At 41.6% G+C, this 18,171-nt stretch overlaps 1 protein-coding gene across 1 annotated transcript in view; it reads left to right on the top strand.

The window, feature by feature from the left end:
- Positions 1 to 18,171, top strand: part of acbd6 (acyl-CoA binding domain containing 6) — a 32,242-nt gene that overhangs the window by 12,682 nt on the left and 1,389 nt on the right. Inside the window, exon 7 of the mRNA XM_069699065.1 lies at positions 15,527 to 15,557. Within this exon, the coding sequence (XP_069555166.1) occupies positions 15,527 to 15,557 (31 nt within the window). The remainder of the gene's footprint in view (positions 1 to 15,526; positions 15,558 to 18,171) is intronic.

The following is an 18,171-nucleotide window of genomic DNA, read 5'->3' as shown; positions in this document are numbered from 1 at the left end:
TGACGATGCGGCCAAAGTAAGACTCCGACTTCAAGCTAACTTTTAGTTTCATTTGATCATAAAACAGCATTTATTTTGTTAATATTAGATATTTAACAACTACAAGCCCTGTGATTTTCTGTCATACAGCATATGAATAGAAATAATAATTTAATAATAATAATATGTTACAGCTTTTCCAGAAAATGTATGACATTTTGGAGAGCATGCTTGTGGACCAACAACCTGCTCAGAACTGTTGCATGACTTCAGATCTCCGTTGCATTATTAGTTTCAACTATTAGAAATAAACTGTGGAGCTGTATTTTTTGGGTCGTGGAAGAGCATAACTTTAACACACATCCATGGCTGTATGTTGTTTTAAACGTCGTACAGAATGTTTTCGATGTGGATGACTACATATCAGTGTTTGTGCTGGTTAGAATTAGTGCTGGGGATGAGAGGGAAGTGTCAGGAGGTGTGTAATTCCTGGTGCACTGCTCTGACCATATGCACAGGTAAACAGAAAGCAGATAGTGACATCTCCAGCATCCCCATTGCCCTTCTCTTTTCTCTCTGCATCCCTTTTAGAAGGTCACCTTTAATTCACTTTATGCCTCAGACAAATCCCTCAGGGCTTTAGCAGACAGAGTTAGCTGGTAGCTAGCCTAGTGTTTAGGCTCCCCAAGGTTTAGCAGCATCCAGGAGGCTTTAGCTTTGGCGGTAAGCTGGCTCAGCTGCGCATCGGAGAAATTACTCCTCTGCCTCTGCCCGGCGGCACGACACAGTGCAGCTCATCGGGCTGCACGCTGAGGTTTTAACTGTAAGGACGAATCAATTGGAAGTAATCAGGCAAATTGTTTTACGTTGCACAACCCACATAATCAGGACATTTCACAAATGACTTTCTCTTTTGTGGTCATGCGTGGCCCTTTTGTTTGGACTACTTGCAAGGGAGGGGTGGATTTGTGGCGAATGGCTCATAAAAGACTTAACAGTGGGATAACTATGAAACACTTCACTGATGATTTACAGTCATATCAAGATAATGACAGCACAAGAGGATTGATGTATAGACAGGAGCTTTTGTCCCTTTTTCCAAGATGTAGCACATTTACAGTCGTGTACCCATCATTAAAATGTAAATTAATAATTCTAAGTGCCACGAATTTTCAGCAGTCAAAGCAGAAAACATAAATCTTTGCCCAGGTAGTGATAAGATGACTGAATTTGACTTGATTTATTTCCTGCATACTTTTGTCTGATTCTACCTAACTTTGTCTTGCAACACATATGTTTTTGTCTTCCTCATAAATCATTTGTAATGGAGCAAACAGAAACAGGATGAAAATAGTTAATGATTTATCAATTAAAATTATTTTAAATCCCATCATGCTTTAAAATTGTCATTATTTTTTTTTAGGAATTATGTCCTCACAAAACCTAAAAAGCTTAAAAGCATATTTCAGAAGCAGGTTTTTGTAGCCAATCAGAGCATAGACTCAAACTGAATTCGTGTATACAGGCCATCGGGACCTTTCCCACCTGCCCATCTCTCAGGTGTCAGAGAAAGTCGGCCGTTGAGGAGACTGAATATTAAAAAACTGGACCTCTGCATCAGAGTTACTGGGAGCAGATTTATGAGGTGGCAGAGAGGTGGCTGAGAGAAAAATATAGTCCGCTAAATCATACCACTCCCCCACAATGCCAAATTATCTCACTATGTAAAGCTTACAGAACGATATGCTTCTCATTAGGACGTGCTCGGACATCCTATTGTTAGTTTGTTTGTTTTGGTTTTTTTTTTTGGGGGGGGGTGAAGTCAAGGAGAAGAGCAGTGAGGGAAGAGAGGAAGGAAAGGAGAGTATTTTTTTTTGTCTGCTTCAATAAAGAGTATAGGAAACAAAGGGTATGGGAGGTTTATATTCATGAGAGGAATGGAGGAATGTTTGGGTTGTTTGCAAGCTATTAGAGCAACCAGTAATCTCTCTTGACCTCTACCAACTGCCGAGCAACCAGTAAATAAAGATCAAACATGATTTATGTTTAATTTGTTGATTAAAAAGGGGAGGGGGCCTTGAGAGTTAAAACAAAAAGTATTATTATCATTTGCTTGGCAGAGGAGGGAAATCGTTTGAAATTAATCAACTGATTGTTTTAGTGAATTGTTCCCAAACCCTGGTAACCTGCATTAAGGGCTCGTTTGATAGTTAATCCAGGATCAAGGCAGGGGGGGACTACAATAGGTAGCTGTGTGTGTTTGAATACACAGATCACAGATCTGCCACCTGCCAACTGTAGATCAGGCCCTGGTGTTGCTGCAGCACATTAAACCCTCCTCCTCCTCACCGTATCACTGCTCCCTCAGCTAATACACCCACAGAAAGTGGGGCAGACCGCACCAACTGTAGGAAAGATGACAATAAAACCTCATTTTAATGTAATAATGGAAAATAAGGCTTAAATACTGGACTATATTCTTTGTGCTAGAATTAATGAGGAATAAGCTTAAGTTTAGGACATTCCATCATATCACGAAAGCAGGGAAAACGGATCCAAACAGGACAAATCCATCACTAATTAGTGTTCAGTTTTGTCTAAATATGTCATTTGTAGCCTGTTTCAGGACATTACAAATAAAACTGGATATTACATTTCAGTATTTTTTTTGGCTAATGAATGAAATGTGCTCTGATAATCAAAAGTTGTGAAATTTGTCAGAATCATAGTCTACTTTACTTGAAATTTAATAATTATTTTTCTCTGACAAAATAACTCACATTCAGTTGCTGTTCTGTAGCTTTCAGTCACATTGCTTGATCTTCTTTAGCAAATTGAGGCTGCCTACTTGTCATCTGTTTGTAGATGTTTAAATTTCATGTTTTTCTGGGCACTTCTCTTAGGACTCATAGACAAGAATGTGATTTGTTGCTATTTTAGACTGTATTTTGTCAAACAAAGTTCTTTTGCAGCTGATGTATGTGAAGGCAAATTTAAACGCTAATACAAGTTTGGCTTACTTTGTCAAAATAGACCTTTACTCTCTGGTAACAAAAAGATGGTTTAATATCGGGAGCAAAACAACTGGGAATGATGTCTTCAAATTTCAACAGAAACCCAGCACTTATTACAAGTTTCTGACCTGGCTAAATTATAAAATGTTTTCCAGTAAAATTGTAGAAATGCAACAGAATAAAATAGAGATTAAATCTATTGTTTAGTGTAAAATCACCATGTAGCATGGCCACAAAACCCACACCAAGGAAACAAGTCAACAAAACCCATGTGAAAAACATGTAAAAACATTTTGAATACAACATGTTAAATGTAAATTAATCAATGTTTAATAGTGTCACACCTCACTGAGTCTTAATAAAAGTTGGCAGAATGTTTAAGCACCAGCAAATATAAGTTCAGGACTGTATTGTGGTGTGTACGCTGTATTTTAATAAGAATACTAAGAAACGTTCGGTGTTAACGACACTGAAACAAATAAAAGCAAAACACAGGAAATTGCAGTGCATAACGTCCCAATCTCAGGAATTAAGTGATTTTACAAGTTACAATGAATAACTTAAAGCTAAAGACTATGTCCTTTCATGGGACAAAGATGTATGTTTGTTTGTGTGTCCTCTGTCCAGATGTTGTAATCCCAAACTCGCAGCAAACCATCATCCCGCGCACACAACTTTTGTTTTCCGGGTGGAAATCCCAGACGCCCCATTATCCTTCATAGAAAACTTTCAGGTTGCTATAGAAATATGTATTTAGAGATAGGATGTGACCTGGAAGTGGAGTTAAAAAGGTTCAGAGTGGCTGCAGACTGCAACAAAGACCAGGAGTGTTCAGGACTAGAATTTCATAATGACTGATTTGTGATTACTGAGGGTGGTAAGTGACCAAGGGAGGATTAGGCTGACAAAGAGGAAGTGCAGGTGAGATGCAGGTTAACCCAACACAAACACAATGCTAGAAAGGAAGGAAACATTAATGTCTAAGATGAGGGCAGGTGATGGGAGGAGAAGGCACCGCAGGTTTAAAGCACATGGCTGCGTCTCACGCGCTTTCACTCGACTCATTCCTACATGTTTTTTTTTGCCTCTCTGTCTGTCTCCCTCTTTCCCCTCTCCTCATCACTCTCCCCTCTCCCCCAATAGCCCCCCGTCCCCCTTCACTCCATCCCTCCCTGCCTGCGCCTCTACTTTGTATTAAAACAACATGATCCATGAGGCGGGGAGGGCGACTCGCAGCACCGCTAATTCTAATTAATCCAGCGTGGTAGCACGGCCACGGCCGGCCCCAAGCACTCCCAGTCTATCAGATAGAAATTCATAACTTAATTGAGGTCAGAGCCTCGAGCCGGCAGAACAAAAGTCTCCAGCCAGGACCAGCTAGATCAATAGTAATAAATATCTGACTGGGTGGCCTACAATTGGTGGCTGGAGAGCACACAACAAGTCTGATACACACAGTCTGCACGAGGAACCTACACAGACATCAGGGTAGTATGGATGCTTGTGTGTGTCAGGAGCTGGGCCTTGGAGACTGGGAGCAGGATATATCCTTTGGAAGTTCTGTCTGAATGTACCTTTTTATTGTGCAAATCAGACACAGCATGCTTTAGTTTGTGTCTGTCTGCTTTATGTGTAAAATAGGGAGAGAGCTCTGCGTGTAGATGTCTGTATAGCTGATTTGTAACAGCATAGTCTCTCCATGGACCCATTGATTTGATATTGTTGTGGAGGGTGTGGGAGGACTCAGACTGTTGATTTATGTTTATAATGAAGCCAAACAGTGAATTCATGAGACTGATTCATGCTGACAGTCAGACAGTGAAGAATTGAGAGAAGAATTGAGCAAATCTGTTGAACTTAGCCGTTTCAGTATGTGTTCTTACCCTCTATAGGGTTATATGATATTAGTGTGGAGACAGGAGATTATTATTCTATCGATATGTACATATACAGTATATTGGCTAATTAAAAGCAAGAATATTTGTGTTTATGTTGTGTATTTTTGTTGAGAAAATTTGCATTGGCCTGTATGTCATCATACTTTTTACTACTATACTGTAGTACAGTACGGTTTACTGTTCGCCCCCACTGTCCTGAGCGTGGCTCACTCTGTGGACCCGCCTCATCCACACACCTCAGCGTGACAAGAGCTGACAGTCAGTTGTTTGAGATAAATCTGCCTGGCTATACAGGAGTCTCAATGTCCCACAGTGAGACATCAAAATAAGTGTTATAAAAGACAAGTTGAGATAATCTCTTGTCATAGCTGAGTAGCATGAAGAGGGTTGTCTCACCAGGCCGCCCTTCTTTCTGTTTGGGTGAGCGAGAAAGGGTGTGCTTATTTTGAATCATGATGACACCACGATGGTCCTTCATAAAAATGAAGGGATGTAATGACAATAGTATCCCATAGTTAAACATTTCACTCGTTCTACTCTGAGATCCAGGGTTACAGAAGTAACCTAAACATCTGGTACCTCTTAATTTTGGACTTAAACAATACAATAAATTTCAAAAATTTTAAATATTGGACTCTGAACATTTGTCATCAGGCACCTTGTAGGTAATTTGTATACTTTATAAACTGAGCCATGATAAAATGCTCTAAGCTTCAATATCACACTGAGGTCAATCCACGCTAAGCTTAGGCATCTCTACCAGTTAAGGCTGCTATGTTTTCATCACAAATGAATCTGATGATTGTTGTTTCAATTAGTCGAGTAATTTTTTAGCCTCTAAAACATAAGAAAGTATTGAAAAATACTTTGCAAATTTGTTTAAAGTGCAAGAAAACAAATTTAAATTGCTTGTTCTGTGCAACCAACAGTTTAAAACGTAAACATGTTTGTTATGCAATATTAAGATTAAAGATTGCAGCAATTATAAAAGTAAAGCTGTAAAATATTCCATTTCAGAGAATATATAGCTTTTATGCTTCTTGAATGAGTTAAACGATTAATCAACCATTTTGCAGGATGTTTATAAAATCAGTGACACTTTGTCAAGATGTACACAAGTGCTGATTTGTAAGAAAACACTCTTAAATCACTAATTAGTTTAATAATCCAGTGTTGCTGTGACTGAATGTACTGCATGTTAAATTAATGGAAAAAATATAAAAAGTCAATCTGCCATATGAATATTGACTACCGCACTTAGCAGGGAGCATAAGGATGCCTTTTTTTCTCAAAAGAAAAAGTGTTTTCAGACAGCTTCCTAAATAAGACGTTCTTGGTTTGCCAAATTCCTGGCTCACAAATCAAGTCGCATGTCAGAGAAAATATTTCACTTTAATCAAACTGAACACATCGTAAGCATTAGCATCTGTTCATGCACATTTTTCACAAAAAAGCATAGTAAAACTGTATCAATATTAATTACATTTCATATTTTCATATTGAAGTTGCAACATTCAGCAAAAAGTGCAGTCTTTTTTATGGATCTTATGTAGCTCTACTGTGGACCAGCTTTTTGCAGTGAAGCTCGGCCTACTGTCGTACAAACAAAGAACACAGAACCCTCTCATCTGTGTCCTCTACTGTGGTGTCAACTGCTTTTGTGATCAAACACACACACACACACACACACACACACACACACACACACACACACACACACACACACACACACACACACACACACACCGCGATGGCTGATTGAAATTCTATGGTAGAGGCATTATTACACGTTTGTATCCCTCCCCTTTCCCAGCACTGCCTCCTATAACTAATGGCTCAGTCAGCCCAGTCATAACAAATATCCCGCAAGATTCGTCATAATTGTGTGTGTGCGCGCATGTGTATGTGCGCGTGCATGTGTGTGTGTGTGTGTGTGTGTGTGTGTGTGTGTGTGCGTGCGTGCGTGCGTGCGTGCGTGCGTGCGTGCGTGCGTGCGTGCGTGTGTGTGTGTGTGTGTGTAATTGTGCAACCTATCCACCAGAATATATAGGGTCGTTAAGAAAGAAAAGGCAGCAAGGTGGGAAAGTAAGGAGAAGAAATCTATTGAGAATTGAGAAGAATAAAAATGGAAAACAAAATAAGATGGAGGGTGAAATGGAGCAGAATAAACAAAGATGCAAGATGGACGCTAGTAAGGTCGCGCAATATGATAATGTACACTCTGATAGAACATTGATTTGTTTGAGATTTTGCCGTATTACTTATACCATGGTATTTACGCCTTTTGCATCTGCTGTGTGATTTAAAAAAAAAAACTGTCAGGTGTTTAATTCTCTGGACAGATAGAAATGAACACTGGTATTTTGTTTCCTCTTTTGGATCTTTTATAAAATACATATCAGTCGTTTTCAAACTGCAAGAGCTTTTTCATACTTTTAAGAGTATAGGAAGGAGTTCCCCCTTGTTTTGTGTTTGCACAGCAGGAACCGAGAACCCTTGAAGTTCTTAGAACTCTGTGTTTGGGTACTTTTTTAGGTCCTACTCCAGGTTGTCGCTTCTTTCCCTTTACATGAGGAACTGTGGTGATATAATTCTACATTGATTTGTCAATTAACCAGTGGAGCACAGGCAACCGCCAGTTTAAAAACTCCATCTAAAACATAAGCTGTGTAAACAGCAGACACAAAAGCCTAAAAAAATAGAACAAATCACAGACAACTAGACAAACAGTGAAGGCCACGTTTTATTGAGCCTCTATGCCACAAAAGACAACACTATGAGATAAAGCAAAATATAAATATCTTCGCTGGTATTTCCTCTCAACAAGCAACCTTAGGCTTTTACCAGTGAAGAAATGTCAAGAGTACCTAAAACTGTTTGGTCTGAAAAATGCCTCTTCATTCCAGATCATATTAGATATACGATGATAAAACTGCTCCTTAACTTTAGAAACTAGTGCAGGGGAAGCAGGACAGTACTGTTAAGGTAACCTGGTATTATTAGACCATAATTCACTGTGTGAATAGATGGGTCTGACCATGCTTCATTGGTGATTGCTTCCAGTTGTTGCATCCCAATGGACATAGACCTCAGGTTAATTTTGAAACTATTGGAGCAGCCTTTAACCAATCAGCATTGAGCACCATATGTGCTCAATGTGTTGCAGCATGACAGTGGTACATGTTTATCTGGCATGGAAGGTAATAATTCTCTTGCTATTATTTTGTGATTTCTTTTTTTCTTTTGGAAGATTAGGGTAAACAGGTCTCTTACAAGTTAACCATTTTCAAGCAAACCTCCTTCAAGTATAACTCACAAACATTAAAAGGCCCTGCAGCCACCTCACACAGCTCTTGACATTTTATAAGTCACACTGTAAGTTGCTCTTATAGGATTCATATTTAGTACTCGGTGCACATTAGCCCGATTCGATGAAATGAAAGTCTTGCCGTGCTGTGTTAAAAGGGCCTATCGGACATAGATACGGTTATGAATCTATAATATGAGCACTCAGAAAAGAGCCAGCGACTTGACAGTAATAGTGCAGCCTAAAGAGCCATTCCAGCAGGTAACAGTCCTCTTTGCCATCATCAGCTGTTGTTTCTTTCTTATTGGCCACTCACTGGGGCCTTGCCTACACTCAACTATTTGATTTCCATCGTTCTTAACCGTCCACATAAATTGTCAGGAGCATTAAAGCTGTCCTCGACTGTTTCAGACAGAGAGGGGGGAGGAGGAGGAGAGTGAGAGAGTGAGAGCTAGATTCAGACAGCGAGGGGAGGGGATGGGGGTGAGGAGAGAGAATAAACAAAGTAAGTGTTTTGCCTTCCATCAGTCTCCCGCAGTACTCAGCTTTATGAGTCCCTCACTCCAAATGCCTCAGCCTCAGCCCCCACTGCCCGGCCATTGATTTTCATATTACACTCTTTTATGTATTTATTTATTTCATATATTTCTTTTTAAACATCATCGATGAGCCGCAGGAGGACAGACGGGGCCTCTGGCGATGTTAATTCTCAGCCTTAACCCTATCCTCCTCCTCTGATGGCTTTAATGGAGGCTAAGGTGTCCCATGGGAACAAGCAGGCTCAGCGACACGGGGAGGGGAGACAAGTGTGCAGGGGAGGAAGATGTGCACGGAGGAAACAGGACAAGAGATGGAGATTTTGAGAATTCAAGGCTTCTTTTGTCTGGTGTGACAGAGAGAGGATAGAAGATCTAGTCATTTAAATGAGGTTTGACACTATATTTAGACATGGCTTTAGACATCGTTGTTTTTGGGGTGGATAACCTGTTCAGAAGGCCTCAACAGCTGTGATGCTGCTGACGGCAGCTATGGGTGTGAGAGGGAAGGGGGAACACCCAGACACCTGAAGGACACTCGTAGGAGGTGTGAAGGGCAGTGAATTTGGTGTCAGGCTAATTTGACCGTGGGTGGCAGTGCTCACACGCTGAGTGGCAAGGTTACATCTCCCGGCTCAGAGAGGAGATCCAGATTCAATTAGGGCTGGCCCCTGGTCTGCAGATCCTTTTAAAAGGAGGGCCTTCCCATCGCACACACGAGGATAAACACTCAGAAGCATACGTGGCAAACAAAGGGCAAACTCGTGCAAGCACACGTCCGTCTAATGTCTAAGTCTCAAACATTATGATTTCAGAAGATTTACTGTCTTTATTCTGTGTAATTCTCACATTTCTGGCAATTATTTTACAAAACATAGAATAAGTGTGATCTCTGACCTGTAAGACTACAACTCATTTCTATTGATTGTCCCGGTGCCTCTAAAGACAGATCAAGTAGCACACATTGCAAATCATGTGTCAGAAACTTGCTTGAGAAAGGAAATGCATCCACATTAGCCCAAGTGATGATTCTGCTCTGTTTTTGATGAGGATTATGTCATCAGAGATGTATCTGCATATCAGAGATGCACCTGCATATCATTAGAGATTAGAAAATCATCTGCTGTGCAGAGATACAATAAGCAAACATGAATAATTATAAAAGTATAGTATGAATTTTTGGATTAAAAGTTCTCTAGCTAACTCTTATATTAATTTTCTTAAAAGCACCAATTAAGGGGAATTTTCAAGCTGCACCTGTCTGACAATATTTTAACTTTAACAAAAAAATGAAGTAGACTAAATTATCTCTATGTTGTTGTTGTTGTTTTTTTTTTTTTTTTAACTATTTTTGAAAACCAGGATGGAACACAGTATAACTACAAACTCCTGGTATGTGTCAGCTGTAAGGTATGTGTGAGTTGTGGTGCTTTTGACTTGTGTAGGAAGTCTGGTCTGTGGTTTTAGTGGCACAGTAGCTGCTTTGATTACAGATGGGACCCACTGAAGGAGGCTCACCTTCTCTTCTGGCTCAGATCTGTGCTCTGCTTTCAGATTAATGGCACCTGCTCATCATAATGCTATCTGCTGGAATCTGCATACCAATGATCCCAGTCAACTATCGATTCACCCCTCATCTACACACACCCCGGAGACTGACGCACACACATACAGACTCACACACATACATTCATCCTCCCTCTCGCTCTCTCGCTCTCCCCTTCCCCCTCTCCCTCTCCCTCCCCCGACTACTGTCATTATAAAAGTCAGCAGCTGCTGCATGCATTGATCATAAATCATAATTGCTTGTTCATTTTTTCCCACTTGTTTAATGTTGCTGTCAGGGACAGTAGGGGCAGAAAAAAGGGAGGCCAGGGGTGTGTGTGTGTGTGTGGGGGGGGGGGAGGAGGAGAGAATGAAAAAGCCTGAAGAAAGTTTACTGAGAACCAAGAAAATGAGAGAAAAAAAAAAGAGAGCTCAAGGAGAAATTGTCACATTTGTAAGTAAAGGCTTCACAGGCAGGGAGTTTCCTAGTGGCCATTAGAGGAACTGCAGCATAAGACATCTCCACATTAGCTTCAGCATTATGCCAAAGTAGTACCCAATTCAGAAAAACTGAAGACATATTTTTCTGTTTTTAGCTTCTTCAAATAATTAATTGACCTTTATTACAAGAGCATATTGAAGCCGTAGTGCTCACACCCAGAGAATAAAACCCTCCTCTTGATTTAGCCACGAGGGCTGTCAGTCGTCTAGGCTAAGATTGTGTTTCTGAACAGCCATTATACTAATTTCTCAAATTTGCTATATTAATGATTTTTTTTCTTGGTAAATTCCTGCATGTAGCACTTTTTATGTTGTGTTTTTATTTTCTGACACTGAAGTCATTGTTATCCATTAATATATTGTCCCTATAAATAGAACTACTCCCAGATTGTGGCATTACGTTATTGTTATAATAGCCTATAAAAGCCAAAAGATATTTCACCTTTCATTCTTAAGAAAGAGAAAAAGGCTTCATGTCAAGAAAATAAAAAATATGTGCGATGGTTTCCAGGTCACGGACTGCGGACCACTGGATCCATTTTGGATTGACACGGTTTGAGTACACAAAAGATTTGACCATCTGCGGGGCCGACATGTATACACTGTGCCCTCCTCAGTCTCATATGCTGCAGCGGTCTCCACGGCTGCTGGTGGATTTGAGAGACCTTTAACCTCCAGCAACAAGCTCCTCTTTCGCTCAGGACACAAATGAAACCCAGACAGACTGAAGCCTAGTTTCAAGCGTAGATAGACTCGAGGGACCTGTGTGTCCTATTTGTATCTCAGACTGAGTCAAGTTTCTGCCTCTGATCTCCACTTAATCCTGATGTAAAGTTGATCTCGGCCTGAATGTTTCAAGTATATGTTGCCCTGTTGTCTAGTTAAACCACTTTCATTTCTGGAAAGTGGTTTAACTTTGACTGCCCCTTTGTGTGCTCTCCTACAGATAAACAGAGCTACAGATGAGGTTTTTATTTGTTCCCTGTTGGCCTGAGTCTGACTTTGTTGTTGTCTGGACAATCCTACACTTTTATTTGTAGTGTAATCTGACAGGAAATGCCTCCAGGCATCTTTGTGACAGACCTGAGTGCACAAAAATGTATCCACAAAATTATTTGGTCACTGACTTTTTTCTTCTCTTTCTTTCGACCAATTTTGGACTTAGTCACAGTCCTCATTTTTGATCTGTTCAGAAACAAGACTGCATTAATTCCCTCCCTTTTGTTTTCATCTATCTTGCTTCACATCGTTTGTGTGGTAGAAATGATAGATTGGTGTGACTTAAATTCAGCAAAACTGCAATTGTACTGATAGATCAATCCCTACCCGCGCTGCTCCTAAGCATATTGCCCCACCCCATTAGGGTGATACACTACACCAAGCTGGATCTCTCCTGCTGGTATTGTGCAAGCAGCTGCTTTATTGAGCACTCTGCTGACATCCAGCCCAGCATTTCTGCACCGCAAGGGGAAACTTTGGATGACATGTAAAAGCAGAGGTTTGGTGCGACATGCCTCCGTAATGGGATGGGAATAGGGGTGCACCGGAGAGAGGGGTGTGGTGGGGGGATGCTAACTGCAGGTATTGGTGTGGTGGGAGGGGGTGGAGGGAGAGTGTTTCTTCCAGGCTGCTTCCAAAGCAAATGGGAGACAATCCAATTTTCTGTGATTCCATCAAGCCTCCGTCCTGGATCCAGGGGCATTAGGGAGCGCTGCGAGGACAGGCCGCTGACCCCTCACATGAACATGCAAGAGGCATGTGGGCTGCACACGTGCACCACTGACATGCTCAGCATACGGTAGTTCTTCTCAAACAAACACATGGACACACTTTATATTGTTTTTTTCAGTCCTGCTGTCCAAAATCTACAAAGTTGTGTGTTAAATGTTGTTTTTTGCTAGTGTATTGTCAGTCACACATTTTGTGTGTGTGTGTGTGTGTGCGTGTGCGTGTGCGTGCGTGCGTGCATCTATGCTTGTTGAACAACGAACTGCAGATTAGCGCTTGGTGCAGATTAGGCCTTAAACCCCTTACACTATAATTATAACTATGTATTTATGTGCATCAAGGTCTTCCGCTTGGCCCCGGCTGTAAACATCTGTCACTGTACCACTGCAGAGTCTTTGTGTGTGTGTGTGTGTGTGCGTGTGCGTGTGCGTGCAATGCTGTAAAATAAAGAGAAAATTAGTTGAGTCTCTTTTTTTCCTGATGGTGATGCCTGCATGTATCTACCTTCGACAGTTTTACTACAGTTCTGGCCCCTCTTCTCTTGACTCAACATCATTGTGAGAGACAGACGCAGTGTCCGCAGTACATCACAGGTTGTGATTTGACTCGCAGACAGACAGCATTGTTGTCTTGGGTTAACCACGGCACTCTTTCCACGCTGGTGGCGATTTGCATCTGTGCTCCGTGATCCACCCAGAGGGAATAGAAAGCTCTAATCCAATCAGCAGGTCCCTGAAGTGCAGCCCCTGAGAGACAGAGGGAAACACAACAATAGGATCACTCTGCACTGAGGCTCAGCCAGAGAAATCAGACAGGAAAGAGAAGGAAAAACCAATGAGGGATTGAAGACGGAAGAGATTCAGAATAAATGGAAAAAAGTAAGACAGGACTGTAGAAATGAAAGGATAATAAAGACAAAAGAGAGGAATGAATGATAAAAAAATTTTAAAAAACAAGCATGGTGGATAAAGTAATAAAAGAAAAAGGACGAAGGAGGTGTATTTTGGCAGAAGAAGAGGGAATAGAGGAAGGACATGGGAAGTAACCAAAACAGAAAGGAGCAAGAGGATCTGCTGTTAAAAGGGTAAAGGTGGAAAGACTAATGAATAATTTCACGTTACAGATTTAGTAATTTGGAAGTATTTCCGCTGCGGTGACATTTTACGGGACAGAAGGAAATGTCACCGCTCCTCCTGGCTTTTAATCTGTCTCTGAGTATTTGAAACCATTGTACTTGGCTGCTCTCATTCTTAGACTGGAGGCAACAGTTTGACCATTTATCATCATTATGAGGTGCAAAGGCAGGCTGGAGCAGTGATTAAGAACAGAATCTCCTGTTGATGATCCATGTCATATATTGTGTCTTATTATACCTACACACACACACACACACACACACAAATGTTCCTGTCCCTGTCCTCAGTCAAGCACTTCTTACAAGAATTATACCTCTACCATTGACCCCTTGACCCCGAGAAATAATTTGTCCTGTTCAAAGGACGCACACATACTCTCACACACACAAGAGGCCACGTCTAATTTTCTGTTCACTCTGTGACACTTAGTCTTGTCTCCATTGTCTCTGAAGCTTGTGCCACACTTCCACTAGTCATTACCTTGAACATGGGCACCACATGTGTATTAATCCTCAGCAGAGAATAGTCCCCAGAAAAAGAACAATTTACTGCTGTTTTGAGTAACATTTGCTAACCACCACAGTGACCTAGCCGTATCAGGAAATGACTGACTTTTCAAGCTATATATTTGTAAGTGCTTTTTAAAAATGTATGTCTAACCTCAGTAACAAAGATATGTGGTGTTTCTCAGTGTCAAGGAAACGTCCATGGTAGAACAGGTCTTTTTGAAGCAAGGCAAGGCTCCTTCCTTGCATTCAGAGAACACATAATGGAACAGTCTAGCAAACTGCAAGAAGGCGAAGCATTATCGTCAACTACTTCTGCGGTATAGAGTCCTGATATTCTTTGTCTGCGTCTTTGAAAAGGTCCCGATCTTTGCACATGTGCATAGGATCGTGGGTGCTTTAAGGATGCAGCATATACCCCTGAGGCAGCCTTTAGAATTTGTGGGTATAATTTGTAGGATCTTAGAGGCAGTCCTTTGGTGGGATTTGATGACATAGCATCCTAGAAATGCAGCCTACCAAGGAGGCCTCCTTGAGATTAGGAAAAACCCAGGGTAGGCAAGTTAAAAAGTTAAAATGACAGACTAATGCCTCATTTCTGACAGCTACAATATATCTCACTTGGTGTAATGATCTTCAAAAGTATATATAAAAAAATCACTGAAAATGACACCATTACTGGTTTTGTAAGTCCAATACTGATAGAATCAATTTAAGTATTGTAAATGTTTGTTTGTATCTGCTTTCACTTTTTTTTTTTTTTTTTTTAACATTCAAATGACTGCATGATCACTTAAATCAAGTTAGTGGTAGCTTTTTTTTTTTTCTTTCTGTTTCTGTTCTGTCCCATTCAAAACTGTGTAAATACAGTATGATGCATTGTCTATTTTCATCCATCTGGTTTCAGCTGTGACCCCTACACACACACACCTGCTTGCACTAACATACGTCAGGATTTGTTAACATGGGATGCGTTGCAGGTTGGTGCAAACACCGGTGTGGTGTTGCGTGGTCAGATTCCACCGTAATATGTTGAACTTTAGTTGCTTGTTGTTTCTGGTTTAATCGACTTGGAAGTCACCTACAAGGTAAACTGTTTGATTGCAGGTCACATGTTTCTCAAATCAATATCTCATCTTCTTCTAATCCCTCTTTGGTACAATGAAAACATGGCATCCTTTGTCCAGCAGCTGTTCTTGTAGGTTTGGCTCTCGCGGAATTTTGACTTAAGTAATTTACAACATGTCTGATACCAAATGTTGGCATTGCAGTGGTATTATTCCTGACATTGTTCCTTGAATTTGTTCCCACTGGTGTATTTATTCTTCCTCAGTCACAGGTCTGTTGAAGTAAACACTTGTTTTTGCTTTTTACAGGATAATGAAGGACAGACAGCCCTACATTATGGTAAGAAGGCCTTTCATATTCATCTCTACAGTCCACATTGTTGCACACTCTCATTTAAAGGGCAAAATCTATATCCTGCTTTTCCCAGAAAGCCATTGTGTCTGTTTTTCAAATGGCTGATATCCCATTTTGAAACAAATCTCCCCACATTTATCGTACACTGACATCATTATGTTGTCTGCATGCGCACTCTCTTTATATACAGCAGCTTGTGTACTGTATACACCCGCTCTTTGCCCACATTTGTCTCCAATTTATCATCTTTCCCTCCTCCTCCCACTCTCTCCCCTCCCATTCCTCATCTTTATTTTCTGCAGTTGTTTTTCAACAAGTTTTTGTCATTCCTCTCTGTTTCATCCTGTGCGTGTGCATGTGCGTGCGCGTGCGCGCGTGTGTGTAATAATCGCCAGACATCCCAGAGGAAATCAGCAGTGGTCCTTAGACTCCCCTGACCCTCTCATGCCCCAACACACATGTCCCTGAGGGGCGGTTCTCATGTCCTCTGAGCCTGTGTGTGTGTGTGTGTGTGTGTGTGTGTGTGTGTGTGTGTGTGTGTGTGTGTGTGTGTGTGTGTGTGTGTGTGTGTGTGTGTGTGTGTGTGTGTGTGTGTGGCTACACCATCTGTCCCAGGGCTTGGTGGCGTTGGAGTGGGCATGTTGCATCACCCACCACAGATCTACAAACACACACTCACATGCACTCACCAGAGGAAACACCGAGGATGGGGCATAGAAAGATGACTAATAAACATAAGCGATGAACTCCAAGAGACAAATAGCAGAGAATGAAAATTCATTCCCACCTCTCTTTGCACAGGGCCACAGTGGCTGGCAAGTGATTAATTGAGGGTTTACTGCTCACCATAAATTGTTCTCCTCCTCCACGGCTCCCCTGAGGGCCAGCCACTTTTTACAGCTCAAGGCCCAGGCGAGACACCCGCCACGCGCACACACCCCCACACGGCTGGCTAAATAAAATACTGTTTCGAGCAACAAGAGTAGGTCTGCAAGCATGGCTGGAAAAAAACATCCAAGCTTTAGTTAGTCTGATTTGGCTTGAGAGATTCTTGTGGCACTTCACACCTGCACAGCTTCATAGTATTCATAGTATTCATAGACACAACTTGAGCATGTACACACACTGACTTACCCACGCGCATTCCAATGTATCATCATATCTCATGTACACACACACACACACACACACACACACACACACACACACACACCTGCCTGCCAGCCCGCCCGCCAGCCACCTCTGAGCAGGAGGTTAAAAGGCCTGGCTGTCAATCACTGCGGCTGCTGACATCAGCGAACATGGCACAGCACAGAGTCTGCTCTTTAAAAGGAGCGAGCGATTGACACCGACAGAGAAGAGCACTCAGAACAAGAGAGGAAGATAGAGGAGATGAAGAGGGGGGGGGGAGGTGCCAGAGGGGCAAGAGGTGCATCAGGAATTAAGGGGCCCACTAACTGGGTTAAGAAAGTGCAAGCTGCCCACCCCCCAACCGCCACTCTACACAGAGAGAGAGAGAGAGGGAGGGAGAGAGAGAGAGAGAGAGAGAGAGAGAGAGAGGGAGGGAGAGAGAGAGAGAGAGAGAGAGAGAGAGAGAGAGAGAGAGAGAGAGAGAGAGAGAGAGAGAGAGAGAGAGAGAGAGAAAGACCCTTTTAGTGGTGCACAAATTGCCAATGGGGCAGAAATGAAGTGTTTGAAGGAAGCTCAGGTCCAGGCCAGTGTCAGTGCCGGGACAGCAGATGGGCTTTTCATTAACTGCAGTACCGTACATACTGTATTAAACTACAGTATGGAGAGGAAAGGAACTAGGCAAATTCACTCTAACCTGGTACACGTCATCATAACGGCCTAACATGAGCTGCAATGTTACATAATTTACCCAATTTATCATTAATTCCTAACTGGATAAATGTCAAAGTATAAACACACTCATCATTGACCACATTCACTGTCTTTAGCTAACATTTTCTATTTAACAATAAACACAAACTACAGCTGAGGCTGGTGGTGATGTCAGTAGTTCAGAAGGAATTTGGTCATAATAGTACAAATTGAAATTTTGACCTGATGCCAGAAATTTGTTACAATCAATATCTGTACTAAATGTCATACCAGTCCATCTGACAGGTTTTGAGACATTTCACTCAAAGCCACAAGTGGGAAGCTCTTGGTAGCCCTTGAGGAAAAGTCAGGGGCGTCATCAATGTCAGGATTACACTGGATACATCATCTGGGAACCATGAATGTAGACGCTTTTCCTTCAAATTGTACAACTGAATGTGTCTCAGTTTTCCATCAGGCAAAACATTTTATTGATTTCACCTCTGACGAGGTTCCAAGTGAGCTGCCGTTACTAAAGGGTGATGTCAGAGCACTGCAGACCGCTGATTGGTCAGAGAGAAGCGTCATTATAATTATCACTGCATCATAATTGCACGAGACAGGACCTCCTGCTCAAACCAGCCAGCCAAGCTACTATGGCAACTGCAATTTTTTTTTTAATCAACTGGACTACTTAATTAAACAGCAACCCACAAAACCACACTGTGGTCAGATCATAAGGTGCAGGTCCCTGTTTGCTTGCCAACAAAAGGATCCA

Source organism: Brachyistius frenatus, unplaced genomic scaffold (assembly GCF_029030835.1).
Source record: "Brachyistius frenatus isolate BFR_SWC_R1_liver_20210118 unplaced genomic scaffold, ASM2903083v1 Contig_29, whole genome shotgun sequence".
NCBI lineage: Eukaryota > Metazoa > Chordata > Actinopteri > Embiotocidae > Brachyistius > Brachyistius frenatus.
This window is presented reverse-complemented; position numbering and strand designations above follow the sequence as displayed.